Below are 27,990 nucleotides of genomic sequence, written 5' to 3'. Positions count from 1 at the left end.
TGCGCACTGAAGCAGGACCATGTTCACACGAATGAAATCGGCCATGGCCAATATAGTGGGAGGCATCATGGCTGGTGGTACCAACGGCGATCATCTGGGAAGCTCCGATTTACCGCTGAAATTCCCCTACATGAGACCGGAGTTTTTGGGATTGTCACTTGACGAGATTGAGTGCTCGGCGGATCACATCGCGCGACCGATCCTCATCTTGAAAGAGACGAATAGATTGCCGTGGTCTACGGGTTATGCAGAGTAAGTGCTGAGTCCATCTTAAAGTAATAGGCTACAGCATCTCTGTAGCCTGTTTGGAGCTGTCTTATCAGCGTGTAAGATGCAGACTCTTAAATGACAATTGCATACTGTGCCTTTGAAAACAAAAGGATTGATACATAACGCATTCGTCTGCGACCATATCAAATAGAGTTTATGATCTCATAAAGCCCACAGTAAGATGCAGTACAAATAAGCAGGGCAAGCTACTTTGCAAATATGGAATATAATAAACATGTCTTTGATTATAGCACACCACCGCTTTGATAACCCTTATTTTCTACCTAGCTACAATAGTTCCATCCAATCACAGGCAGTAGCATACCCTAACCTTCTTGCAGAGGGCCCCTTTGCAGATGATGGGTGAAAAATGCAGCGCGAAGCTTTAAAGGAAAACAATCAAGGATATTTATTTGTCAGTTGATTTTCAGTGAGGGATACCTATGTGGAGAAACAGTCCTCCTCAGAGACGTCAGTAGAAGAGCCAGTCCTCGCGGATGTAAGGCTACGTAACCGCATTGATTTGAACAAGTGAACTTTGATCCAAGTCCAAGAAATAATTCAAAACAAACTGTTATACCTCGACTTCTTTACCTACGCATATTTTCAGTTTTCACATTTAAACATGATAATGATAGTTAATGGCTCATTTATTTATTTATATATAATAAACAGTGTTAGACTAGTTGTCACAAAGCTAGTTGGTACCACTAAGGTCCATTTTAAGTAATTGGCATACTCCAATAACTAATGACAGCAGTTGGGCATGACCAGCAACACCCCCCCCCCCCTCCCCACCCAGAAGTTATCACTAAAGAGTGTGAGATCCTACCATTAGCAAGTAGGCACATTAACAGGATGTGGATAGATTTGCTCAATACAGATTTTCAAATGCAGACTTGCAGAATGTATTTCCTCTTCCACAGCAGCCTATTATATACTGTAGTGCACTGGGAGACAGCACAAGTAAGGATGAAAACAAACCATCAACTGCTGCAGGAAGGGAATATGATAGATATCAGGGTATTCAGTGGTGTCCATGTGGTTGTACCCGTTCTGTAAATTCATCTCTCAAAGCAAAAGACAGCAAGTCAGGCAAAACGTTGGAGTGCCAATTGTCATTTTACTTCCGAAAAAAAGGATGAAACTAGTAATATAGCAAAAGTTCCTTTTCCATCATAAGTTTACGTTACACTTTCATGAAGAATATGTCACTATCAAATAGGCTACAAGTAGAAGTGATTTCTCAATATAGTCTCTTCTCATTCTTGTTTTTTCAGTGGATGGTGTTTAGTGGTTAGGTGGATATGCTGTCATGTAGACTATTTACATGCAGCCGAAGAAGTGAACTGACTTAATATGCAGAACTGCTCTGTGCCCTGTGAATACAAAGCACATCCAGTGCCCAGATATTCCGATAAAATGCCAACGTTGGCATGAGCACACGACAGAGTAGTGCTTAGGACTTGTTTACCAACTGTGCAAAACAGCCACTCTGTGGCTGCCACTCGGCTCCAGATTGCGCCCACTTCTTGTTGAAACGAAATCGATGGGTCTGTGGGAATCTGCACCCTATGCTCTGTGGAGCGTGCGCCAGGCCTCGGTGGCTTTAAGCAGGCTTGTCATTTTGACAACAGCTGGCTCTCCAGCTGGTGGGCTTGAGAAACCCCACTCAGGCAGCAGGCCAGCAGAGGCCCAGAGATTAACTGGCCCTCCCTCCAGAGGCAGCGGAGGAGAGAACTCAACTCTGACAAGGAATTGCTTTTTGCTGAGAGACATGCATGCTTCCATGCACATACAAAGGCACACACACGCACACACACACACACACACACACACACACATACTTGCACAAACACACACGCACACTTGCACACGCATACTTGCACACACACACACACACAAACACACACACACACACACACACACACACACACACACACACACACACACACACACACACACACACACACACACACACACACACACACACACACACACACACACACACATACTTTCTCCCTCTCCCATTTATGACAACAGACACCAAGGGTGGACAGTCACTGTTTGCATTGGGCATACTTTTGCACTGCACTGCTATTGCATATCAAGTTCAGTCATCTGTAAACTGCTCTTCTATTGAGAGCAGCATATCAATTCAGTCATCTGTACATTTGTCTGCATCAGTCACAGAGTCAGTCATAGGAATCATTCAGGTTATAATAAGTATCTGAACTTCCTCCTTTACTAACTGTCCAATATTTTTATAATCTCATAAATCCTTTATACCTTTGCTGAGCTAAGAAAGTTGGGCGCAATAATGTATCAGAGCTTCTTTGAAGCATGTCTGCAACATATGTACATACAGAGACACACAAATACACACAGACACCCTACTGTATGTATTTTGTTATAAGAAATGCTACTCAGCCTGATTGACAGTACAGGATTGATGCAGTAGTTCATTCACTGTGGCATGTGCTGTTTTTGCACAAGTGAAGCCAAATAGAAACAGTGTCAACGTTTGAAGCATAGTGGAAAACCTAACAGATATTAACAGATACCCAAAATTATATCCAGTCCCAAAAACACACAGCCTTTCAGTGAATTTATTTAGTAAATTCTCGGAACACATCATCAGCGCCAAACTCCATAATGTGTGTTTTGACCCCGGGTAATATGTTTATCATCACAGACGGGTATTCCGCAGGTGAAAGGGGTCTTTCTGCCAGTGCCCTGCGGGCTGAGCCTGATTTTGTTTGCTCTATTTCATCTGCCAGTCTAGTAATGAGTTGGCTTCGATCACGGCATAGAAGAGACAAGGCTCTTTCAATACCAACAGCCGGACTTGCCTTTGGCAGGGGGGGGGCAGCCAGGGGCCGGGCAGTGTAACTTTTGAGACTTCTGCCAGCTAGTGCGCTCTCACAGTGCTCATATGCTACTTTACAGTAGAGCGCTGTGTGGATGTTTTGTGTCTCTCTTGCTTTTGAAATTGGTGTCCTTTACTTTCAGTTCTGCCTTTGTCTGAGTTTCTCTTTGAATCCGATGTAATTGAGTTTCTGCACCTCTTAGCTTAGCGTGTATTGTGGATAGCAACTGTTCATGTGATCTGATCTGATCTCAGCATGCACTGGCTTCCTCTTTTCCACCCCTTACCCCATACATACATACATAACCCCTGGGGTCCTCCATGAGAAATCCACATTCAGCTGTGTCATGGGAGGGCAGCAAGGGCCTCCGTTAGAGATGTCAAACCAAAACAAATTAAGGAAGATTACAGTCAATGTCTTCTCTATCCCCTTACCCCCAAGGGCCCTGTCTCCTCCTTTCAAATCAGGGCCGTAACACGTGTGAACTGCAAATGTTGGGGATGGCAACCAGCAATACCTTGTAGTCATCAGCAGTGGTAGCCCGGTGGAGAGGATATGGATCCCTTCCTGCTTTCAGTTCCTCTCTGTTGACCAGGAGCCGAAGTGTTTCTATTGTATCTCCCAGCAGTGAGGTAGCTGGGTTTTTGTTGTTGTGATTGCCAAGTTTCTTTGCAGTTCTTTGCAGAACCCTCACCACAATGACTTAGAGAGAATAATGTATCGTTGACATAACAAAACAAAAATTGAAGAATGTTTTGATGGATGAAGTGTGGTTGCTGTGAGTTTTTTAAAACACAACATTTCCTTCATGGTCTTTACTTTCTTTGGGCATTTTATAGTTTTAAAAATGCTCTATGAGGTAAGTGATACTGTCAGCGCCCTTCGGGTAAACTGGGGTGATGTGACTCTAATGGCATCCCATGACCTGCATTGTCCAGTCCAGTTCTCTTATTTGATTGACCTGTCTGTGGTGTGACCCATGTAAGGACAAGGGTCACATTGTTCCCTACCATGGTACTATACTCTCGGAAATGTTAGTAGGCTGTTGCTCTCTTGAGAAGTCACGCTACCCAACACTTTTTCAGAAGGTGAGGCTGGAGGAGAGTAGAATAAACCTCACTGTCACATTATCAGGCATCATCATTAAACCTCCTAACAATTTTTCCACATTAGTCTCAGCCTGTTGCACACAATAGATGGAATGAGGTTAAGCGTATCAGGGCATGAAGTCTGGGACTCTTTATCTGACCCTGCGGCCGGGCCAGAGAGAGAGAGAGAGAGAGAGAGAGAGAGGGGGCTTATATCACCAGCACACCAGGGGAGCAATCAGACAGGGCTCTGACAGTATCACTTACCTCATAGAGCATTTTTTAAACTATAAAATGCCCAAACAAAGTAAAGACCATGAAGGAAATGTTATGTTTTAAAAAACTCACAGCACCACACCAGGGGAGCAATCAGACAGGGCTCTTTCCCACTGAGAGAAAAACTAGCATCCCCGATGCAGTTTGACAATGCCCCCTCTCCGTGCTGAGTAATAACCGTTAGCATCGCAGAGTCTTCCTCTCCTCTCCGACTCGGCCCCTGCCCTAGTTTTCATTGGTTGTCAACCTGTGACTCTGTCTCTGGGTGAAAGAGAAACCAGCAGGTCTGTGAGTTCAGTAGTAAGCCAGGACACTTGACACAAATCTCTACCCCTCCTGCGACCCATGCCCCCCCCCCCACCGCCCCCCTTGGCATTGCGGACAACGTCTTTCGGACAACACCGCCGTAACCATGAAAACCAGTGCTGCTCTTCGTTTGATGACCAGTATTCATTAGATGAAAGACCAGACTGCCTTAATCCTGTTTGCTATGAGTAATTAGAAGCCCTGGGCAACCACCCATAGAGAAAGCAGCCAATTATCCCTCGGTGAACTTCACCCTCTTCCTGGATGTGCACTTCATAGAAAGCTGAAAGGTTATGAGCCCGCTTCATCAATGGAGTATCTGTAATGCAAATTAAACATTTATGTCGATGTGAGATGAATTAAAAAGGTAGGAATCTGAAATAGCATAGAAACTGGACTTGATTAATTGAATACACTTAATTAATTTTGTTCACATGTATATTAGTGAGATACATTTCTGTCAATAATTATTACATGAAAAAAAATTGACATAATACCGGTGTCAATAGTCATAGTATACCCCCAGTCCGGACTATAACTGGGTTTAAAGGGGCCTAGGCTAGATTGTACCCTGGGTATATTATGGCCTAGGCCAATTCATAACCCTCAGGCCAGAGTATACCCCCATGATATCAGTAGTGTTGAGTGATATACACAAGAATTACCAAATTCTTCAACATTTTATTGGGGGTTCAGCTTTGTCAGGAAAGTTTAGTAAGAAAGCTAACTGACTTAAATCTCAAAACTCTAAAACATATTCTTTTATTACTTCAACCAGAAAAACTGAAAAAAATCTTAGACTTCCACAAGGACAAATATTTCTACATCCTTTCTACAAGTTCAACTTCTAAGACTAGCAATTCCTCGCTACAATATAAATGTTCAAAGTTAAACACTGATAGGAACATCAAAACATCCACAAAGATCAAAGATTATTACAACACTTCTCAGTAGTGTTACACATTAAAATAAAAGCACATACCCAAAACATAATGCAATTGTAACATAATATAATACAAGTCATAACGTCCTGAAACTTCAACTTCTAAGACTAGCAAGTCCTTGCTACAATATAAATGTTCAAAGTTAAACACTGATAACAACATCAAAATGATCATGCTTGTTTTCAAGATAAAGTTCTGTTCTGTTGATGACTGCAGATTGAAGCTTGCGGGAGAGGTCAACCAATCCATTGAGCCTGGCCTAGGCTATTTTACACCACCGGGTATAGTTTGGGCTAGGACAGTTTATCCCCGTGGACGGGTATACTCTGGCCTGGTCCAAAGTATACCCAGGTTTAATCTGTGAGGGGGTTAATTTGGCCTTTTAAACCGGTATGCACATGTGTGTCAATATTGCGATGCAGTACTTAATGACGGTGTGCTTGTAACATGTGGCACACCAAAAGTGTTCCTAATGATCCGGTAAGAGGTTGTGAGGAGGTTGCCATGTGTGTTATCAGCCACGGGACGGGCCAGAGGGGGTAGTTCTGCGTTACTGTGCTCTGTTTGATGGGTATGCGGGCACGGCCGCAGTGTCCAATTGAATCTCAGCTCAGTCAATATTAATTCACTTTATGACAGCAAACATTTATTTCATATAGATCATGTTTCTGAGTGCTGTCTGTAGTGATCTTGTCAGTGTCAGGAAGTGAAGTGATGGGTTAAATAATGACTGAATGCACTGTGGTTGCTCAGGGTGATCAATGCTGGGAAGAGTGCTCTGAACGAGGACCAGGCCTGCTGTGAGGTGCTGGCCCTGAAGAGGAGGCCGGCCCCCTCCACCCCTAGCCGAACCCCCACCGCCTGCAGGAGGTCATCCCTGCCCAACGGAGAGGGCCTGGGGCTCAGAGAGAACGCTGTGAGTAATGGCTCCATGGTTCACATGAAGATCTCACACACACACACACACACACACACACACACACACACACACATACACACACACATACATGCGAACAAGACTGTCCCAAGGCTACCTTAAAGATTTCAAATTTCAAAGAGAATCACAAAGGGAGTAAGAGATGTACCTAGCAAGACATATAGAGAGAGAGACAGAGAGAAACCGAGAGAGAGAGAGACACAGAGACAGAGACAGAGAGAAACCGAGAGAGAGAGAGACACAGAGACAGAGACAGAGACAGGGACAGAGACAGAGACAGAGAGAAACAGAGAGAAACAGAGAGAGAGAGTGAGAAAGAGAGAGAAGGAGAGAGAGAGAATATCTACTGCATGCAGATGCTCCCCCCCTCCCCGCCCCCCTGGTTTGTGTCATTTGGTCTGGCTTGGCTTTGCTTTGCTTCTCTCACTCCATGTGCTGTTTGGCATCTGTCAGCTGTCTCAACAATAATTTCTGTCCCTGTAGCTATGCTATTCAAAACCAGGTCAACCAGTTTGTGCACTAAAATCCAGTCACTGCCAGTCACATACTTTTTTCTGCCATGTCATGCGTGGTGTTTTAGACTGTTTTCAGATTCAGTTTGTAGCAGGTCATGTTGTGTATACTGTAAACAAATAGTGTAGCAAGTTGCGTTTCCTTGTTACTGGTTATGCATAGACCAGCTGATATTACCTCTGACTGCTTTATTTCCTCTCATAAACTCCACTGAGAAGAAATAATGTATGTATACTACGGAAGAATATTTATACCAGACAAGGAGTTACTGTTTCGGAAACCAAATGGTTTTTACATATCCTATTGTGGGCTATAAGTTGATGTTTTATGGCAATCAGCTGATAAAGAAGAAATAAGGTGGTCCAGGAAGAGGTTGTAATGAGGCGTCCATGTTTTGCTCCTCCCACAGGACTCTGAGGGGCTGGTGCTGCACTACTGGGGGATGTTTGACGGGCATGCGGGTTCGGGCGCGGCCGTGGTGGCCTCCCGTCTGCTGCATCACCGCATCCTGGAGCACCTGCAGGAGGTGCTGGAGATCCTGCGCAACTCGGCCATCCTGCCGCCCACCTGCCTGGGCGAGGAGCCCAGAGACCACCACCACCTGTCCCCAGGGGGCTCCCAGCGGGCCCTCACCCGCGCCGCCTCGCTCCGAGCGTCCGCAGGGGGGGCTCCCAGTTCCCCCAGCACCCCGGCCCCGCGCTTCTACACGGAGAAGAAGGTCCAGCACGAGAGCCTGGTCATCGGTGCCATAGAAAACGCCTTCAAAGAGATGGTGAGTGTCTAAGACCCGCTGGCACCGTTTGCTTCAGGGGACTTGGTAATCAGGCGCGCAAAGTCCTGTGATGATTTCTGATTAGTTCATTCCTATGCTGACCAAATACACTGATCATCTTTTCCACCTTGTTCAAGAATTTTGTTATGGTAATTAGCAAATCTGTAGTTTCGCATTCATGATGTGAACTTAGTTCTTACTTTATCTTTTGGTTCCTGTGATGGAGTGCCGTCATTACACATAAGTATTTGCTCTGACTGCCATACCACAAGCCGGTTTAGCACCCTGTAGACCAAGGTTACAGTCCGAGGGGGGTGACTACTCTCTCCTCTTCACTACAGTTCCCCTTGACATGGTTATGAGCTATTTTGATCACACGTGTAGATTAGTCTTGTCTGACCTGTTCTCTCAGGTGTAGAAAGGCAGTCCCGTAAGGAAAGACAGTCATGTGCCGCTTAATGAAACTGTTTTGGGAGGAAAATAATACAATTTGGCTATTTAGCCTTTGCCAATGTGGTAGAACAGTGAATAAATAACCTGGGAAAGTGTATGGTGCTGTAGGCTCTGTTGTGTTATGACCATTACTGAAATTGCAGAAGCATGAAGATTAAGGTTATGGGGAAGCAGGGGACCGTTGCTATCCTCAGCATCATTATGAAATCATTAGGCATCATTAAACATGGCCGCCTCCTCAGCATTCAGCTCCACACACCTTTCACAAGATTAAATACAGCCGGGGACCAGAAGTGGGTTGTGTTCAGACCAACGATCTTCTCCCCAGGGTGACCTCCTCTGAAAAAGGCCAGCAGAACCCCAGATGAGTGGGCACAGTGAGGCGATTTGCCCCGTACGCCGGTGCCAGTCCATAATGTGCCACTGCTCCGGGTGGGATGGGCGGCATATGGTGCCATTCCACTGCATCGGAGCCAGTGTGCCGCCCGCCATTTTGGCTCAAGAGTCAGTGGATGGGAGTCGTAAGCTGTGGTGGGGCGGAACCCCCATCACCATCAGGGGGACTATGGAGGTTAGCTCCCAGTGGAAACCACTTTACCAGTGGCCTCGAAGAGATGGCTGCAGCTCTATCCCAGACATAGCCTAATCTAACAGTAAGGCAGCTAGAACCCTAATCTACCCTTACAGCAAGGCAGTTCGGACTTTAATCTAATCCATGAGGCAGAAAGGACCTTTTTAACAGTAGGGCAGGGCCCCAATCCTTTCTGGAGAGGTTTATGTGTCATTGATAATTGGAGCATGGTGAGAGACCTTGATATGAAAGGTGTATTCATGTGAGGCAGATGAATACTTCTGTAATACCATACAATCACATGCTATTTCAGTAGTCTTTGTAATGGAAATGTGTGTCATAAGCTAATTAGCTTTTGTTTGTGTGTGTACGCGTGTGTGTGTGTGCACGCGTGTGTGACTTGGCACTCGGACCAGGGGTATACATGTACTTGTATTAGCATCTGTGGGGCCCAATGCACCACTGACTCCACTGAAAGTGGCAGGGATTCAAAAGGGTATGTTACTGACACAGTCCACCTCAATAGGCAAACTGCCGTTTTTAACCAATTACGAAGCATTGCTCTATGAGGCCACTAGGTGGCAGCAAGCTACAAGTCATACTGTGCTGCAGAGTCATCTGCTTCAGCTGTACTCAGTGTGGCTGAGGATTCTGCAGCTCTAAACCATTTATCTGATCGAGGAGCTGCACTTCTCTCCTTTGAACCATCTAGCGCCCTTTATCAAGTATCGCTACCTATTCATCACTTTACCCCGCCTGAGTTGTTCAGATAAGATAGCAGGAGTAGGCCATGGAATTATGTGCTGCTCGTCTGTACGGCAGAAATATAACATAAACATTAGATCAAATATCAACTCCACATTAGCCCTACGGTTTATTAGATATGTAATATTTTAGAACAGGCAGACACATTTTACTTTCATCTGAAACCATGGATCATAACATGATGATTTATAGGATAGGTGTGTCTGATGGGGAATATGAAAGAGTAGGTTTGACAGCCTCCTCACTGCAGGGGGTTTGGTGAAATTTGGACCTGGTTGCTTCTCACATTCTGCTCCCCTCCCTCATCCAGGATCTTTCTTGCTCTCTCTTTCTCTCTCTGTGTCTCTCTGTCTTTCTCTCTCTCTCTGTCTCTGTCTCTGTCTATCTCTCTCTCTCTGTCTCTGTCTCTGTCTGTCTCTCTCTCTCTCTCTCTCTCTCCCTCTCTCTCTCTTTCTGCACCTGCACCACAGAAGGCATGGAAATCTGAACAGACTTGCTTATGAGCCCTCTTTTACGCTGCACCGCCACACCTCATCTCATCCACGCTGTCTCCGGTCTCCTTGCCCTTTCCGTGCCCTTGACGCACCGTCTCCCCACTCTCCAACAACCCACCCACCCCACCACCCACCCCACCCTTCCCTCCCTCTCTGAAGATGAAGCTGCGTTTGTCCTTTGTTCTCGGCACACCTCCGTTCTCCAGGCACCTAATCATGAGCGCCGCTTCTCCTGATGAAACTGTGGCTGCCGGCTGTCAGGAACGGTTTGATGGGCGCAGCCTTCCGCGCTAACGGTGTCTCCGAGTTCAGAGGCTTATCTCGTAGCCGACGCCTCTGGTCGGTTTGTCGCTGACATGAATCAGTGCATTCCTGTGGAAGCTGCATGTTTTTTTTTCCCCTCCTGTCTTGTTTTCCTCCTATTTTATAGAGAAGCTGCCTGAGTCAGATAAACATGGGCCCAAGTGCAGCCATCAGGTGTGGTGCATCTGTCACTGGGGCTTATCGCCATCCTTGTTTGGGCACCCGAGTGGGAAATGGTGAGCCTTCAGTCCCCGACCTCATGCCTTGTAGATTGGAGAGAAAAACAATTTAACCTCCGACCCCCCCCCCCCAATGGACCTGTCCTTGACCATGTGTGAGCCACTGACTGCACCACTAAAATCTAATTAACCTCAAAAACATTGACACTTAACACTTTGCAAGACAATGACTTGTTATGGTGTCATATAATGCCACATAGGAAGCAGTAAAGTGAGTGGATTTATTATCTTGTAACTCAGGTCCTGTAAGTCCTATGCATAAGTCCATAAGAAGCAGCACTCAAACCAAGTGAAGGGCTAGCTAGACTGTACCCATGAAGTGAAGTTGTCACAGGCGTAACATACTTTAAATGACATAACAGGCTAAACTTGGCCTCCATGTTATGGCCCTCTGCAGGTGTAGATGCTCCTCGACTAGCTGGGGCGTATTTCCAGTGTGACGGGGTTGAGTGCTGAATGTTGTAAATGTAGCGCTTGGCTGAATATTTATAATTTATAGTGTTGTACACGTTGAGTTGCAGCATTTGTGACAGAGAGTTTTCCCAAGGCAACCGCACCGTGTGTGTGTGTGTGTGTGTGTGTGTGTGTGAGTGTGTGAGTGTGCACGTGCATGTGTGTGTGTGTGTGTGTGTGAGTGCGCATGTTTGAGTTTGTGTGTTTGTCTGGAAATATATTTCTTTGAGTGTGTATGCACGTGTGTGTGCACGTGCATGTGTGTGTGTGTGTGTGTGTACGTGCATATGTGTTTGTGTATGTGAGTGCGCATGTTTGAGTTTGTGTGTATGTCTGCGATTATGGTTGTGTGTGTGTATGTGTGCGTGTGTGCACATGTTTGAGTATATGTGTGTGAATGTGTGTGTGTGTGTGTGTGTGTGTGTGTGTGTGTGTGTGCACATGTTTGAGTGTGTATGCATGTGTATGTGTGTGCGTGTGCGTGTGCGTGTGTGTGTGTGTGCACGTGCATATGTGTGTTAATGTGTGTGTGTTTTGATGACACAGAGAGTGTAAAGGTGGAGGATATGTGAGGATAAGGTCGGTATTGGGACTCTGCCACTTTGTCATTCCATGCCCATGCATACACACACGCACACACACACACACACACACACACACACACATACTCACTCACATATAGTTAATCAGTGAGCTGATGAGCAAGCAAGCAGATGGCCAAGTCACCACATGATGAGGGCTCGCTGAGACTGCCTGCCATCGCCTCTTGTCACAAACACTAGGTATTAATTCTGTGGCCCAGGGACCTTAGGCTTAGCCTTTCATTGTTTACTCATTGTGTAGTAAGACTAAGACACGGTCGGAGAAAGTCCTTAGATAGTAATTTTCAGTAGAGACAAAGCATATCGCAGAGAGGCAGTACGAGTAATTATTCCGTATGCAAAATGAGAAAACTCTGCCATCCTTCAGTCCCAGGTTTATACAGTCTAGTATGAGGAAGACTCAGTTTTGGCTCAGTTCCCCTATACGTGATGTGGTACATGAGGTACATACATGAGGTATTGTCTAAGTAGTAGTGCTTTATTGAAATGAATGCTAACTTTGTAATTAATTCAGTGACTGATCAATTATTAATATCATTAATTAATATAATTACTTTTAAATAAATGAATGCATTAATTATCATAATTAATGGGTTTAATTATACACTTTGGCTATGGGTTTTTTCTTTTTTTTGGACATCGCTTTGTCGAGTGCTTTCGTCTTTCCCTTGACCGTTTATCGCATACTGATTTATGAAGGTCTCGTATAATTAATTGTCTAACATGCTGTACATTTTTTCATCCACGTGCTTCAGGAAGAACCCTACATTATCATATCATACCTCTGTCTTTATCTGTGCAGAAAACAGTGCACTCCTATGGAACAGAAATGTGTTCGAAGCATAACATGGCTGTGCTTTAACTCCACAGGATGCACAGATTGAGAGAGAGAAAGCTGTTTACTGCATCACGGGGGGTTGCACTGCCGTGGCCGTGGTGTATTTCCTTGGCAAACTCTACGTGGCCAATGCTGGAGACAGCAGGTAAGGACATGTGAGCCCATGGTTGGGTCTCTGTGAAACTGCCAAAACGATGGCTGAAAGTTGGCATACATGCCCAATCAGGACAAAGTTGCATGAATCTCCATAGGGAATCTGTGGGATGATATTACTGTGATGTTTGAGTGTGTTGTAATGATTTATCTTATCGACGAGCAGGTATCTTAACCAGTCCAGTCAGAGATGAGCGAACGTCTTGTAAGACACAGCTGAACATGTTTGGGAATATGATGTTGCAAAAACATTCCTCCTTAACATGCACTCTATTCCCGAAACAACTCAATTCAAATCTGTCCTTATATATCTACACACGGATGTCTAAATGGTGATGCAGTGTGTATCCAATGCGCATATTTATGTGTCTGTATATCAGAGTTTCTCTGCATGTCCAGGATCTTCTGGAATAGTGTGCAGACAGACCTCCGGCCAAAAAGTCCCGCTTACATAACTACTGTAAATACAAACCTAAAGGCTAAATACCACCCTGCCTTTCCCCTCAGACCACACCGGAATAGAGGACCCTCTGTATAAAAGGACGTCATTCTTCATTTGAAGCATACCATAGACTTTGTTTTGAAAGCGCCAGTCATACGCCATGTTTCACTCGGCTCGTCTCTATTTTACTGTTTGCCTGCAGAAAGCAGGGCCATGCCCCCGTGCATGTGTCGTCTGTAATGCATGTATTCTTTGTTCATCCATCAGGGCCATCATTGTCCGCAATGGCGAGATCATCCCCATGTCGACCGAGTTCACCCCGGAGTCAGAGCGCCAGAGGCTCCAGTTTCTGGTGAGGGGAGAAGCTGTTGACGGCGCCTGTTGTATGATCAGCCCCATCATGCAACTCAGCCGCCCGCTGCAGATGTTAAAACGACAGAACCCGGGGGGGTGGGGGTGGGGGTGGGGGGGTAGTGAGTCAGGTTCTGTCAGAAAGAGGGATGCTTGAGCTCCCACGTTTGAAGGCACAGGCAGATGGAATCACCTCTCTCTATCTCTTTCGCTCTCTCTTTTTCTTTCTCTCTTTCTCTCTCTCTTTTTCTCTCTCGCTCTCTCTTTTTCTCTCTCTCTCTCTCTGTTTTTCTGTTGTTTGGACAGGGTTTCATGCAGCCTCACTTGCTGGGCAACGAGTTTACGCACTTGGAGTTCCCCAGACGGGTGCAGAGGAAGGAGGTGGGCAAGAGGATGCTCTACAGAGACTTCACTATGAACGGATGGTGAGTGAGAGAGAGAGAGAGAGAGAGAGAGAGAGAGAGAGAGAGAGAGAGAGAGAGAGAGAGAGTGTGTGAGAGTGTGTGAGAGTGTGTGAGAGAGAGAGAGAGAGAGAGAGAGAGAGAGAGAGAGAGAGAGAGAGAGAGAGATGCTCTACAGAGACTTCACTATGAACGGATGGTGAGTCCTGCTCTACGCACGGCCGTGGGTTCTATGAATAAAGCTCTGAGTCACCGCCCCGGGCGGCCTACGTAGAAACGCCACCAGTTTGTGAATACTGTCAGCCTATTTTCACCGCCTCTTCCACCTTCTCCCCTCGTGAAAAATAAGTTATGTTATAAGAAGTGTGCCAGCCAACAGTAATGCCACTTCTCTTTCAAAGTCCAAACAAAACACTGGGCCAAATGTAATCTTTCCAACTCTGTCCAGTGTTTTAACTCGATGATTAATAGATTGTTTGTAACAGGCTTTTTAAATACGTTTTAATCGGATCTGAATGGATATTTTAAAAGACCAACCCGCCATCTTTCACTGTAATGTGTGTGTGTGTTTTGGCCTCACTGGATCCACCGTCTGATAGCAGTTACTCCGTGTCAGCTCAGTTTTAATTGGCGTAGTTGGTTGTAACACAGCGATCGCGCAGAAGCGGCCAGCCATAATCCAGTCGGTGTCCACGGCTTCACAGTGGGAGAGACAGGGTGTCTGATCGCAGCTGAGATAGTGAGACGTGCAGCGAGGTCAAAGCTGCTCATTAACTGGTCCAGCATGGGAGGAGACAGAGGGCAGCGATGGGGGATCACAAGTGATGAATTATCAAACATGGCCCCCGAGAGGGCGCCCCGTATGGAGGGGGGAGAGCTGGGGCCCGCGACAGACACTTGTCAGACCAGATGGGCTTTGTGAGTGCTTTGTGTGCACTGGAGGTCCTTGCGAAGACAGCGGTCTGGGACAGATGTTCATGGAAATGTGTTTGGGAGTGTCACTCGGTTGGTTAGTCGGCCGCTATGTGTTTGTCTTGAGTGTTTGGCAGATCCCAGGGCGGGGTTTGACTGATGTTTGGCATCAAAATAGCTTACTGTTCTGCAAATGTTAGCTCTTCTGTTGCTTGAATGTGTGTGTGTGTGTGTGTGTGTGTGTGTGTGTGTGTGTGTGTGGGCATTGTAAGAGAGAATGTCTGTTTGTATGTGTGTGTTTGAGGCGCGTGTGTGTGTGTGTCAGCTTGCTTGTCTGTGTGTATGTTGGTGCACCTTTGGGACGTGATTGAGCCCACAGTCTGATTAAGAATGCAGGGCTGTGCCTCTGGCTTCTCTCACTGCTCATATTTTTACACGCTTTCCTCCCCCCACCTTCCTCCAGCTCCTCTCCATCACCGCATATCTGTCTCTTTCTCTCCGTCTCTCTGTCTCACTCCATGTCCCTCTCTCTCTCTCTCTCCTCTCCTCCCTCCCCCTGACTGTATGTGTCATTCTCTCTCTTTCTCGTTCTCCCCCTCTTTTGCCTTACCTTATCACCTACTTTTCGCTTCTCTTTCTCTCTCATCCACCTTTTTCTCTTTATCTTTCTGAAGCCAGCTCATCCCTTCTCCTTGTGCTTCTCTCCACGCCTGTTTTCCCCTGACCCAGCTGGCTCTGAAATTCGCACTGCAGATGGAAGGCTGTTGAGACTGGCAGGCGGTGCTGTCTGGGGGCTGTGTTCAGTTGATGGATGCTCTGCAGTGGGCATGATGGATGCTCTGCAATGGGTATGTTCTGCAGTGGGTATGTTCTGCAGTGGGCGTGTTCTGCATTGGGCATGTTCTGCAATGGGCATGTTCTGCAGGGAGCATGTTCTGCAATGGGCATGTTCTGCAGTGGGTATGTTCTGCAGTGGGCATGTTCTGCGAGTACAAATGCCACGGCAGGCTGTTGTCGGGCCAGCCACCAGCATCTGAGTTACGATCCTTTTCCCCCTCCTCCTTCTTTTCTCTCTATCTCTCTCCTCCTCCGCCCTTCCATCCCTCCTCCTCCTCCTCCTCCTCCTCCTTTTCTCTCTCTATCTCCCTCCTTCTCCTCCTCCCCTTCTTCTCCTCCTCATTTTCTCCAGTCATGCCACTATCTCTATAGGATCTAGCCTTTTGCCAGTCTACCATAGCTGAGGTAGACTAGAGATGGATTGAAAATCAAAATGGCTGCCATTGATATGGCTGACCAAGTCTGAATGTGTTGGCAGTCACTTCTCACTGAACTCCAAATGTTTGGTGAACAGGGCCATGTGAGAATACCACATACATAGCAAGAGCCATCCATTGTTGCCAAAAATTAGTCACGTCAGGTGAAGTCCCCACCACAACTGCAGACTACCTTGCCTACCTTCGATGAGTACGTCTTTAGAACCACACAGGTGCTCATCCTGAGGGGTACCATCCCATACCGGTCAGTGGAAAAGAGTGGCTGGAGGTGATGAATAAAGTGGGCAAATAGACCCCTATCTTTCACAATCTTATCTTGTCATACAGACAGACATGTCAAAACAAAATGTGGAAGCCTTAGCAATACGACTCCTCTGAATTCCCAAGGGCTCTCCTATCCTGAAACTAATCCCTCTGATTGAGATGGGAAGTGACTCTGAACTCACTCTGATGGCCTCTGTCTGAGGTGACGTCTCCGTGTAGGGGGCTCAGTGGGATGTGATCTGACTCAGTGTATCTCATGGTGATGTAACGACTGCTACACAAGCTTGATATCGGCCGCTTTAATTGGCCTATGTAATTGGAATGGAAGCATGATTGAGCTGAATTTCCAGTTGAAATGTCAGTAGGAATTTAATTAGGAGACTAATTAGCAACTGATTATCTGTACTTTTGTTGCTGCTTTTTTAAAGCAATATTTAGTGTGTCTGTGTAAGGTTAGGATATTGGAGAGAGAAAGGGAAAATAATAATGATTTAAATGATGGTTGATGAGCTAGTGGCAGGCAATCCTCAAATCTATTGACCAGCAGATACGGTATCACTACATGAAAGCTTTGAAGTGTGATGCAACTAGAAGAGGGTTGTATACTATCCTTTTCCTGATAATCCTCACAAGGTCATAAAACATTTACTTTAACATCACCAGCTTGTCTCCTTGAAAGAAGAAATCCACACTAGCAGGCAGGTGGGTAGGTGAATCCGCCCACACCTGCATTCCTACCTCGCAACTGACCAAGGGGATGACAAAGAGGATGATAGGGGATGGTTTAGGCACTTGGTTTGCTGAACACCATCATAGGTTAGATTGGGAAGTTAATCAGGAATGCTATATTTTTCAACATTATATTTGATTATATTGACTAACAAATTATCTCCCTGTGGTCTGTAGCTATGCAACATAGTGTCAGCAAAGAAGCGTATTTATTAATTTAGCATGACTGCCAGGTAGCCAGAGGAATGACACAGACACAAATCATGATGCATTATGCGAATACGCATAAGGTTAGAATAAGGTATGATGCATTATGCGAATACGCGTACGGTTATAATAAGGTATGATGCATTATGCAAATACGCGTACGGTTATAATAAGGTATGATGCATTATGCAAATACGCGTACGGTTATAATAAGGTATGATGCATTATGCAGATATGCATAGGGTTAGCATGGTTTACAGCCAATCCAGTTGTGTGGCAACTGAACAAATTAAGTATGTTGTGTACTCTAAATGAATGTATGAATGTCTGTATGAGATCTAAGATATGACCATCCACTGCAGAGACAAGGGTTCTGATTCATCTCTTATAGGATGAATGATGAATGCTGATAGATGCATGATGGGACACAACATGATTTTTCTTGTCCTTCATTTTCTTGTTTACTGCGAAAGTCTGTACATTTTTTATGGAATTTCAAACCAAATCGTTGTGGTTCTCTTGGCTAATTAGAAGGCAGTGATTTATTTTTTTGTGTACATACTTTATACAATGTGGAGACAGACTGTGTTGCCGGTTTCCCCAGTTCAGTCACTGAGCATTTCGCTCAAGCCACAAATGTTCTTGAAGTGGAGCTTCAGTCGTGTTGGTAAATAGACGACACTCAGTCGGAGTTGAGTGCGACCCAAGAGTGGGCTTGGATGTGTGCTTTGGGATTCGTCGCTTCCTGCGATGACTCCGGCTCGAGCAGCCTGAAAGTGCTGAGTGCAAAAGATCACCTGGTGAGAGCGCATATGGGCACTCGTGGTGGAACCAGTAATCTATCTGCACATTTCTCTCCAAAAGCTTCGCTAATCCCCCTTGTGACTACAGTAAGAAAAGTCTCTCATGTCACACATTTAGAAGATATAAAAATAATTACCATTTCATTTCTGAATGTCTGATGCCTTCAGTTTATTCTGTTGACACCACCACAGTACTTGATTTGGATGTATTTAACACAAATTAAAGGAGGAAAGTTTTGTATGTTTCCGTGGTAATATACTATGCGTGATTCTATAAATGAGGAGCTGGATGCATGTTTCTCCATTTACTCTCAGTAAAGACAATTGTTGCTCGACAAGAGATGAAGTCAAACAGACAAAATGTGTGCTTGTCGCATACATAAAAAAAAAAATGAAAGGGCACAGACGTGCTCGCGCAGTCCGATTGGATAGCAACTCAAATTTCTGCGTGCTGGTGTGTTGCCGTGGTCCCGGTGTGTGGCTGTGTTTACTTTGTTGTTTTCGCGATTAGATGTAACGTTAGAACATGTTGTCATAGAAACAACAGATGATGTTCTAATCCAATGTTTAGTTTCTGGCTCAGGACTATGAAAGCCTACAGTGCCGCAACATCTGTCGACCACAATCATTATTTGTCTAAATACACTTGTTTCCTGAACTTTGAATTGGCATTTCGTGTCTGACGAATGATTCAAAGGCAGCTCAGAGAGTCCACAGAGTACTCATTATACCCGACCTGCACGTCACTAGCGCGTCTCTTAGTTGCACAACTACATCACAAGTCCTTAGTTCTCAGAAATCTGAATGTTTCCTTTGTAGGTTTCGTTTGGTGAAGTTTGCTTTAGGAGCCATTCCATTTTAACTGGTTTCTGACCCAGAGCACAGACCTATACAGTGAATGGCTTAGGGCAGCTAGTAGGGTTGACAAATGTGTTCACATGACCACATCCCATTAAAATGAATTTGAGGATGAATATACCACATGACCAGGGCTGGACTGGGACAAAAAATCGGCCCGGGCATTTTGAACCAGACCGGCCCACTTAATTCGATAACACACCCTTTGGTCTCTCGAATGTCTACACACCAACCAGGCTTTTAGCTAGCAGGGCGTCTGCCCTATAGTCTACAAAAAAATAAGAAGAGGGACGCCCTACTTTTAGGCAGGACGGCCTAAAGACGCCCTATTTTTCTCCCGTTTTACCTGTTAACTTTCGCTGAATGTGATCAAAATTCACCGTTTCAGTCGCTTCAGCGAAGTCTAGAATCATATGCCCTGCCAATTAGAAAATAGCATTGCTGTATTCCCGCTACAACAACGTTACATCATGATTCCAACGAAACATTGATTCATGGGCTCGCAGAAGCTACAGAAGACAGCTGTCTCACCGCACGTCACTGAACCTACTTCTTGATGAGTTCAACAAGAGTTTGTGTGTTAAGGTGGTGGTCTTAATTAATCTAAATTCAATACAATACAATATACATCATACACTTTAAAGCTTTGTTCAGAATACGGAGGTTTAAGATCGGTCGATATTTTCCGTCCTTTTTTGGAACCAGAAAATAGCGACTGAAGAACCCCCTGTTCTCGACTACGAGAGGTACAGACTGTATTGCTCCCTTTCCTAGAAGGGAGTCTATTTCCTCCTGTAGGAAACGCGCTTGATGAGGTGGCACTAACGTTTGTACCACGCCCCTGAACTTCGGGGGGCAAACTGGAGCGTATAACGGGCTATCATAATTCGCTATCTGGACAAATTGGCATATTTTCGGAATACCAGGGTTTGGGAATACTGGGCTTTCGGAACATTGACATGGCACCGCGCACCAATAGGCTAAGGGGCTAGCCCACCACTCAAACACACAACATAGAGTGTAGGCTAACGGCTGGCTGTTTCAGAGTAGAGTAGGCTGAGGGCTAGCAACAGCTACAGACTTGTCTTGTATTTACAATGCAAACGAACTTGGCCATAGAACATAGGTCCTAAGTCAAACATATTTTAGAGACGTTTTAATTAATGATCAGTAAGCTTACCGTAGGTCGTTGTATCGTATCTCCCTGGCTGTCGCCACCAGTATCACTTTCATCCACGGTATGATGATGGCCCTGCCGTGGCAAACATTTCCGATATTTTGGCACATTTGGCAGTGTAGGCTTGAAAAGCAAGCCTCTTCTTATCTCGCAGTTACTCCGCACCCTCTTTTCGGTTTCTCTCCATTTTGGACTGGAGGATTCTAACGAAACGTGCGTTTCTGTGCACCGCCCAAGCCAAAGGTAGAAGATGTTTGTTGATATGATTGGACGAGCCCCTTGTCACTAAAGAAGACAGCCAATGGGCCGCAGACTAGCATGCGCTTGTCAAGCATGTCAAGGCCATGGGCCACTCTGAGTTTGTTTCCCGTCCTAATGCATTATGTAGGCAGGTCCAAACCAAAAGGGGTTGGTGTTGGGTCAGCCCAGGGGATGTGATTGGGCCAGCCCAGTGTCAATAGGGCCGCTCATGAACTACTTTCGTGGGCCAGCCGGTCAGACCATTATATGTGAACATTTTTTTTTTTTTTTTTTTTTTTTTTTTAATTTAAAAAAAAAAAATTATAAATTCGGGACTCTCGGCCCATATTGCACCTCGGCCCACCGGGAAAACGCCCGGTATGCCAGATTGCCAGTCCAGCCCTGCACATGACTAGATACCCTCAACATTCATTATTCGTTAAAAAAACTGGCTACCTACAGAAACGTACCTTAAAAAACAGTTAACACCTACATATAATATTGCTCCAAGCACAAAATCACTAGCATTATTTAGTGTGTGAGTCCGGAGTGGGTCGCATTGTGCATCTACACTCGAGACTTGGTAGTTGTGTGGAAAGGAACCCATCCACTAACTTTTTGAAAGTGACCTCCTTTTAATCTGCCCTTTAATCAAAAATTCCACGATCCACACACTCCCCCCCCCCCCCCCCCTCCCCCTTCGGGCCGTCAGACACCCTTCCCGACCGCATGAGCTGCGGAGTGGGTTTTCCGCCTGCTTGGTGCAGCAGGAGAGATGAAAGGTCTGTCTTGTAGGTCTCACTCCACCGTAGTTCATCCCTACCCCAGACTTAGTCTGGACACACAGCCTAATGATGAAGCTCATGTGTTCAACAACGTTCTTAAAATCCTCTGACATACCACTGCCACTGAACTGTACTGAACTGTAGTTACCACTATTACCACATTTCTACTGCAGTTCTTACAAATGGTCAACATGGCTTTTCCACTACAAAGGCTTTGGGGAAACCCACCCCTGTGATCAATCTCTCACCTTCTTGTGAAGCCTCGGAGCGGTTTTCCTGGAGCATGTGTACACTGTCTGCCATAAAGCAAAAACCCATTACAGTTTCCTCCTCTCCTTTGTGCAGGGCATATAAAACCATAGAAGACGACGACCTGAAGTTTCCTTTAATATACGGGGAAGGGAAGAAGGTAAGAAATGCTGTGCTGCTGACATAATTATCCTGTGGCCTTGCGGGGCTTTCGACAAAAAATAAGGTCCACTTATTGACATTTGTCAACTTCTGACATTTACAAACTGCTTGCTCAATATAAATGAGGAACCATGTTCTATTCATTACTTCAATGCAGTATACCCTTTCAGTTAAAACCGCATTAAACATGTGTATTATAGATATTACATACTGTATTTCATTAATTACTCTGTAAAAATATGGGTCAATGAGTGTGACAAATTACAGTTTTGTTAGACTGAAAGCAATTGCTGATTGTGCTGAATAAGAAGTTTGCTGGCTGGGGGGTCAGAAGGAGGTGCCAAAAGCTAGAGTGTTGAGTCCAAAGGCAAAGTTGAAATATAACCTGAATGCGCACTGGCCTCTACCTACCCTCATTAATGAAACTGGGGTGTTTGAAAATGCCTACTTCATCAAGTCTATCTTTTTTTAAAGTCATGCAGGGACATGAATGGTGGGTCGAAGACAGTGGGCTTTGTGCCAGACAAGCGGTGGAGGCGAAAAAAAAAAAAAGTTTGCTGCTTGGCCTAATAGTAAACAATTAATCACAAGATATTTCTCGTTGTCGGCCTGAGGAACGCCAGCACTTTGAAAGACTCCTACATCTTTCTCCTCCACATACGGGCTCCAGCTCCTCTCGATAGGCACTCTCTGTGCCTCCCCCTCTCCCACCCACCACTTTTATGATTCCATTTCAAGTCGACCAGCCTCTGTGGTAGACAGCTGTTTCAGATGTTCGCCGACAGAGAGAGAAAAAAATGAATCAAGAGTTACATTTCAGGCAGTGTGCAAATGAGGACGGCACTGAGGACTGACACCGCATAGGGAGACAGCTGGGAAACTTGTTTTTAATGGGGTGACACTTAGATTACAGATATATTCTGCAGTTAATTTACAGCTTTATCTGAATGCTCCGCGGTGAATCTTCTCATCTGGTTGTAATGAAGTCTAAAATGTATAAGGTTGTTTTATATTTTTGTTATGGTTATAGTATTTACTAGACATTTTTTTTCTGGTTGTAATGAAGTCTAAAATGTATAAGGTTGTTTTATATTTTTGTTATGGTTATAGTATTTACTAGACATTTTTTGTCCAAAGCGACTTACAAAGCATAAAAAAGGTAACACATGAATCATTAAATCTAAAATAACTGTAAAAAAAAAACATAAAAAGGCAGTAATACTTGCCGAATGCAAAAAAAGCAAATACCAAAACTTTGACTACAGAGAAGGCGTCATGCAAATTAACTTAGTAGACCGATTAAAAAAAGGTGAGTTTTTAAGCACTTTTTATATATACCAAGGCTGTCGTTGGAACGAGGCAATCCACCACGAGGCACCATGAATGAAAGCGTCTTGGCTGTGATCCCGATATTTAAAAAAATAATTTTATACGATTTAGAAAATCTTACATGTATATATGGAGCATACAGTGGAAATGCTTCTGTTTGGTTACACATATCTGGTTTCCTTTATGTTTTTCTATAATCGGCAAAAATTATGGCAATTTCTTATCATGGCTTTTTGAGTTCTCATAGTGGTTCTGATAATGGATGATACAAAGAAGACATTTCAGTCAATTTATAGATCTAACCCTTTTTAGTGCCATTCACAGCAAGTGGTATTTTAATCAGGATTATTGTAATGTCCTTAATAGAGCATATCATATTTTTGAGAAGCTTTCATTTCTGAAAATATATTTAGAATAATGACTTTTATTGGTGGATTTTATGGCTATCTATCTCTAACAGAAACTGCCTGAATGAACAGGGTTAATGGTTTGTGTAAACACTGCCGCAAAGCTGTGCATACCACTCAAGCATACCACCGGTTTGCTGTAAATTGTGGTTACCACAGTGTCTGCATGCATCTACTCACCGGAAAAGTTAAAACAAGCATTTTCATGCACCTGTATCGTTTTTCCTCTAACGAGAACATTTGGACATACTGGGCATGTTAGATCAATTAAGGCTCTACACATGAGACTCACATGAGACTCACATGAGAAACTGGAGCCCAAACACTAATTGATCAGACAGGCATGTCCACTGCATTGCCAGCCAACACAAAGGTCATGTAGACCACCCTTGCTTCTGCTAGAATGTAATTGTCAAACTTGGACCGTTTGCCTCCATTCATTTGCCATGTATGTGTGTTTTCTGCTCAGGCACGTGTAATGGCTACTATCGGTGTAACCCGGGGCCTAGGTGACCATGACCTGAAAGTGCACGACTCCAACATCTACATCAAACCCTTCCTGTCCTGCTGTCCAGAGGTACTGCACACACATCAGTATACCGTTTCATAACTTATACATCAAGATCAGTTTCAAATAGCAGCTACTAGCCTCACAGAGCCGGGCCTATACTATGATATAGGCCTACAGCTGGTGGCAACAAATGCAAATCCATGACACCGTTATGATCAACGCGATTTCTAAACCCCATGCATTTCAACGGGAGCCAATCCATTGTGACGTAAACCACCGTTTTGGGCGACGCGAACGATAAAAGTTTGAACATGTTGAAACGTATGCAAATGAGGAGCGATTTTTTTTTTTTCCCCCGGCAGCGGCCAATGAGATTGTTTGGTGTCGTCTCTGGCTGTTTAAAAATTGCAGGACTGTGGCATCGTTTGGTCGACAGTACACGCCCACTCAAAGCGATGGAAGCGGGTCGCGTTGCTGTCATGGATTTGCAGCGTTATACATCAAGATCAGTTTCTAATGGCAGCTACTAGCCTCACGGAGCCGGGCCTATACTATGATATAGGCCTACAGCAGGTTGCAACCAGGGAGAATTTGGCCTAAGCGTGGGTAGCAATGATTAGCATTCTTCCAGACCAGTTCAGTACATCATGAAAGGTAAGCCGGAATGAATTGCATCGGCTCTCGCTGCAGGTCGGACCTAATTCTTCAGAACTAAACCAAATTGCCAGAAAAGGATGAAGTTATGTTTGGCCTTGCACAAGTAGGCAGTTGCTAGTCCTCATCTTGCTCAGAATGCCTCAGTGCCCAGAACAACCCTGACAATCTGACCCTTAAGCACCTCCGTCCACTCTCTCTCAGCATCAAAGTTGAATTAAGTTTTCCTACTGGTACGGGCTAGAAGTTTGACAGTTATATTCAAACACTCCAGCCAAACACACATTCGGTATAAAATAACCTGAGCACGATGCTCATTATTCTTTAATGAGTTGGAGTAGGCGATGTGATTGGGGATGTGTCATTACATATAGCAGGTGTCTGAATGTGTCTGTGCTTCGAGAGCCATTATCTAATGCTAAATGTTGTGACAATGTGAGAAGATAAGAGTCGCATTGTGCATTTACACTCGAGACGTGGTAGTTGTGTGGAGAGGAACCCATCCGCTCACTTCTTGAAAGTGACCTCTTTTTAATCTGCCTTTAATCAAAAATTCCACGATCCACACACTCCCATATCCACCCCCCCCCCGGGCCGTCAGACACCCTTCCCGACCGCATGAGCTGCGCAGCCGGAGTGTGTGCTAGTAATCACCATGGGTCGGATTTCTCCAACAGCTCTCTTGATCTTTTATTCACTCTGCTCAGAGTTCAGTCACAGTTCAGCCTGCAGTCAAGTCTCTTCACGGATTTATCCATAGACACTTTTTTTCCCGGCTCTCTCCCCATCCCTTTGAACCTATCTCCCTGAGCCGAGACGCGTTATATCTCCCCAGCCTTCTAAATATGCTTTCGCTGTGAAACTGTACGGCACAGTAATAAGATGCGCATCCCGACAGTTGAACTCCGGGTCAGAGTGTCGACTTGTAGCGCCTCTGTTGAAAAGTTTGCAGCTCAGGAAGGAGAGTAAAGACCGTGAGCGCTTCTATGATGTGTGCAGGTGCTAAAACAAATCCTCCCCTGTCAGAGTAGATGTTGCCCCTGAAAAGCTTGTGTTGTCTCCACAGCTAATCAGATGGAAGCTCTCTGCAGTCAAGTCTCTGCATAGACACTTTTTCCCCCCCCTGCTCTCTCTCCACCTGGGTGTGTGGCTGCGTTTAGTCATGGCGCGGGGGGGGGGGGGACTGCGGCGTGTTACAGAGCATTTTCTCAGCGCAGGCATCCAATTCAGTGTTTGTGGCAGCATGTCACTGTCGCGAGGAGATCAATGGCCGCGGCTGTGTGAAGGTGACTCTGGTGTATCGGGAGGCTCTTGTGCGGGAGGGAGGGGTGAAATAGTGGGCACGCGTGTGGTCACTGCCATCACTTGCGAGTGCCAGCCAAGCAGAAAAGAGGTCACAGAGGAAGGCATAATTGCTATTCCTGTGAGGTAATTGATCACGCCCAGACACTCTGAGCAAGGAGAAGAGGAATACGAATGAGTTAGCTGAAGAGGAAGGACACAGACCATTGAATAGATTTGTGAAAAGGTCAAATATCTTCAAATATTAATGCTGTTTATTTAGGGTTAACTCGAGGCCACCGTCTTCTTTACAAAGTTGGTGTCTCCGTTCATTACATTCTCATGGATCACCAAAGCAGGGCTTTCATCACTAGAAATAGAAACAGGATATGTGTGAGAATGTCCAACCTAAGCTTCCATTTTTTGTGGATTTTCCTGACAGTGGACACAATATCAATCAATCAATCAATCATCAATCAATCAATCAATCAATCAATATGCCCTTTCTCAAAGGCTGCTCCAGGTACCCTCATATCTCTGAAATAACTGACCTTTTCAAAGGTGAAGGTGTATCCCCTCACCCAGTTTGAGCACGGCACGGATGACGTGTTGATACTGGCAACCGACGGCCTGTGGGATGTGCTCTCCAATGATGATGTGGCTGAGGCTGTCACCTGTTTCCTTGGTAACTGTGACCCAGATGATCAGAACAGGCAAGTTTTCCTCCATAACAGTGAAACCAGAATGATATTGCCAATGCAAACACTGTCCTTTGGTTTATTTGTGATATTAAAAGAAGAAAGGCTGACAGTTAATCTTGTGAAGACACGTAATCTTCCTTTGACTCAAGATTATGGTTTTAAACTGTGTGGTGATTTGTAGTCATTTTTTCAATGTGTTTCCTAGATACACTATGGCAGCACAGGACCTGGTGATGAGAGCTCGAGGGGTGCTTAGAGACAGGGGCTGGAGGATCGCTAATGACCGCCTCGGCTCTGGAGATGACATCTCTGTGTACATCATCCCTCTTCTATATGGGAACAGGCAAATCTAGCCAACGTGGACTCGGGGGTAACTGAAATAAGTGTCCACATATTATGTGAAAACCTGAGGCCCCAAAGCCCATTTGAGCCATGAAAAGCCAACAGATTCAATCCACTGAAGGGGATCCAAACGCTCAACCTTCGACACCCAGAGGGTGACAAACTATTTTGTTTTGTCACAACAGAAGATCTCAGGATGCAAGAGACCCTCTTCAGTGCCACCATTTTGTATGTGTCAGATTTGGCACAGATTTGAAAAGCTACTGATGAACATGGTTCATTGTTAGCCATTTTTATCCCTGGGCTTGACTTGTCTTTGTGCCGTCTCAAAAGAGGGTGTGAGAATGCCAAAGCGTTGGCCATTCTTTATTTTAACAATGTGAGATGATTTAGAGCTCATTTCACTGTGGTCAAAAAGTTTGGGACAGGGCTATATTTTTAAACGGAACAGGATTATTAAATAAACATTGTTAATATATTGTTTTTATCATCAAAGATTAGATTTAAATGTTAAACCTTTTTTCCCCCAGAATGCTTACGTGAAAGATTGTTTCAAGTGTCCTGTTTTTACGGAGAGCCCGTGCAGAAATTAAATAGACTAATCAAAGTTGCTTACAAGTCATCAAGATGGTTTCCCCTCCGCAGCCAGATTGCCGTCTCTCTCTCTCTCTCTCTCAGAGTATGAGTGGCCATCTGTTGTGTGTATATTTCCACCGACACTAACCTAAACAGAGCTGTCAGACTCCCGGTATACTGTAATACCACAGGTCTCATTTGGAGAGAGAGAGGGCTGAAGGATTCCTTGAGTCTCAGGGGAGCGGCGCTCAGACCGTGCGTACTTAGCGCTGCACCCCAAGTGGAACTGCTTAAACCATTACCCTTACTCACATGGTGCGAATGAACAATAGTCTGTCAACTATTGGTCGAAAGCACTTTGGGTGCCTTTGCACGTGTTAACATTGGGACATTAGTTGCCCGAAAGCACAGTAACACTTGGGTTATGCATCAGCTCCTTATGCAGTCCAAGTGATTATTTTGACAAGGAAACTCCCCATAAGTGACAA

General features: G+C 45.0%; 1 protein-coding gene across 1 annotated transcript; it reads left to right on the top strand.

The window, feature by feature from the left end:
* Positions 1-7: 7 nt before the first annotated feature.
* On the top strand, positions 8-27,990 carry ppm1h (protein phosphatase, Mg2+/Mn2+ dependent, 1H). Its single transcript, XM_080841564.1, has 10 exons — positions 8-252; positions 6,508-6,670; positions 7,614-7,976; positions 12,727-12,839; positions 13,557-13,641; positions 13,947-14,065; positions 21,636-21,699; positions 23,907-24,014; positions 26,445-26,596; positions 26,790-27,990. The coding sequence occupies exons 1-10, from the start codon at positions 20-22 to the stop codon at positions 26,935-26,937; spliced, it is 1,548 nt and encodes a 515-aa protein (XP_080697690.1). The 5' UTR covers positions 8-19; the 3' UTR covers positions 26,938-27,990.

The sequence above is a fragment of the Sprattus sprattus genome (genome assembly GCF_963457725.1).
Source record: "Sprattus sprattus genome assembly, chromosome: 7".
Taxonomy (NCBI): domain Eukaryota; kingdom Metazoa; phylum Chordata; class Actinopteri; order Clupeiformes; family Clupeidae; genus Sprattus; species Sprattus sprattus.
This window is presented reverse-complemented; position numbering and strand designations above follow the sequence as displayed.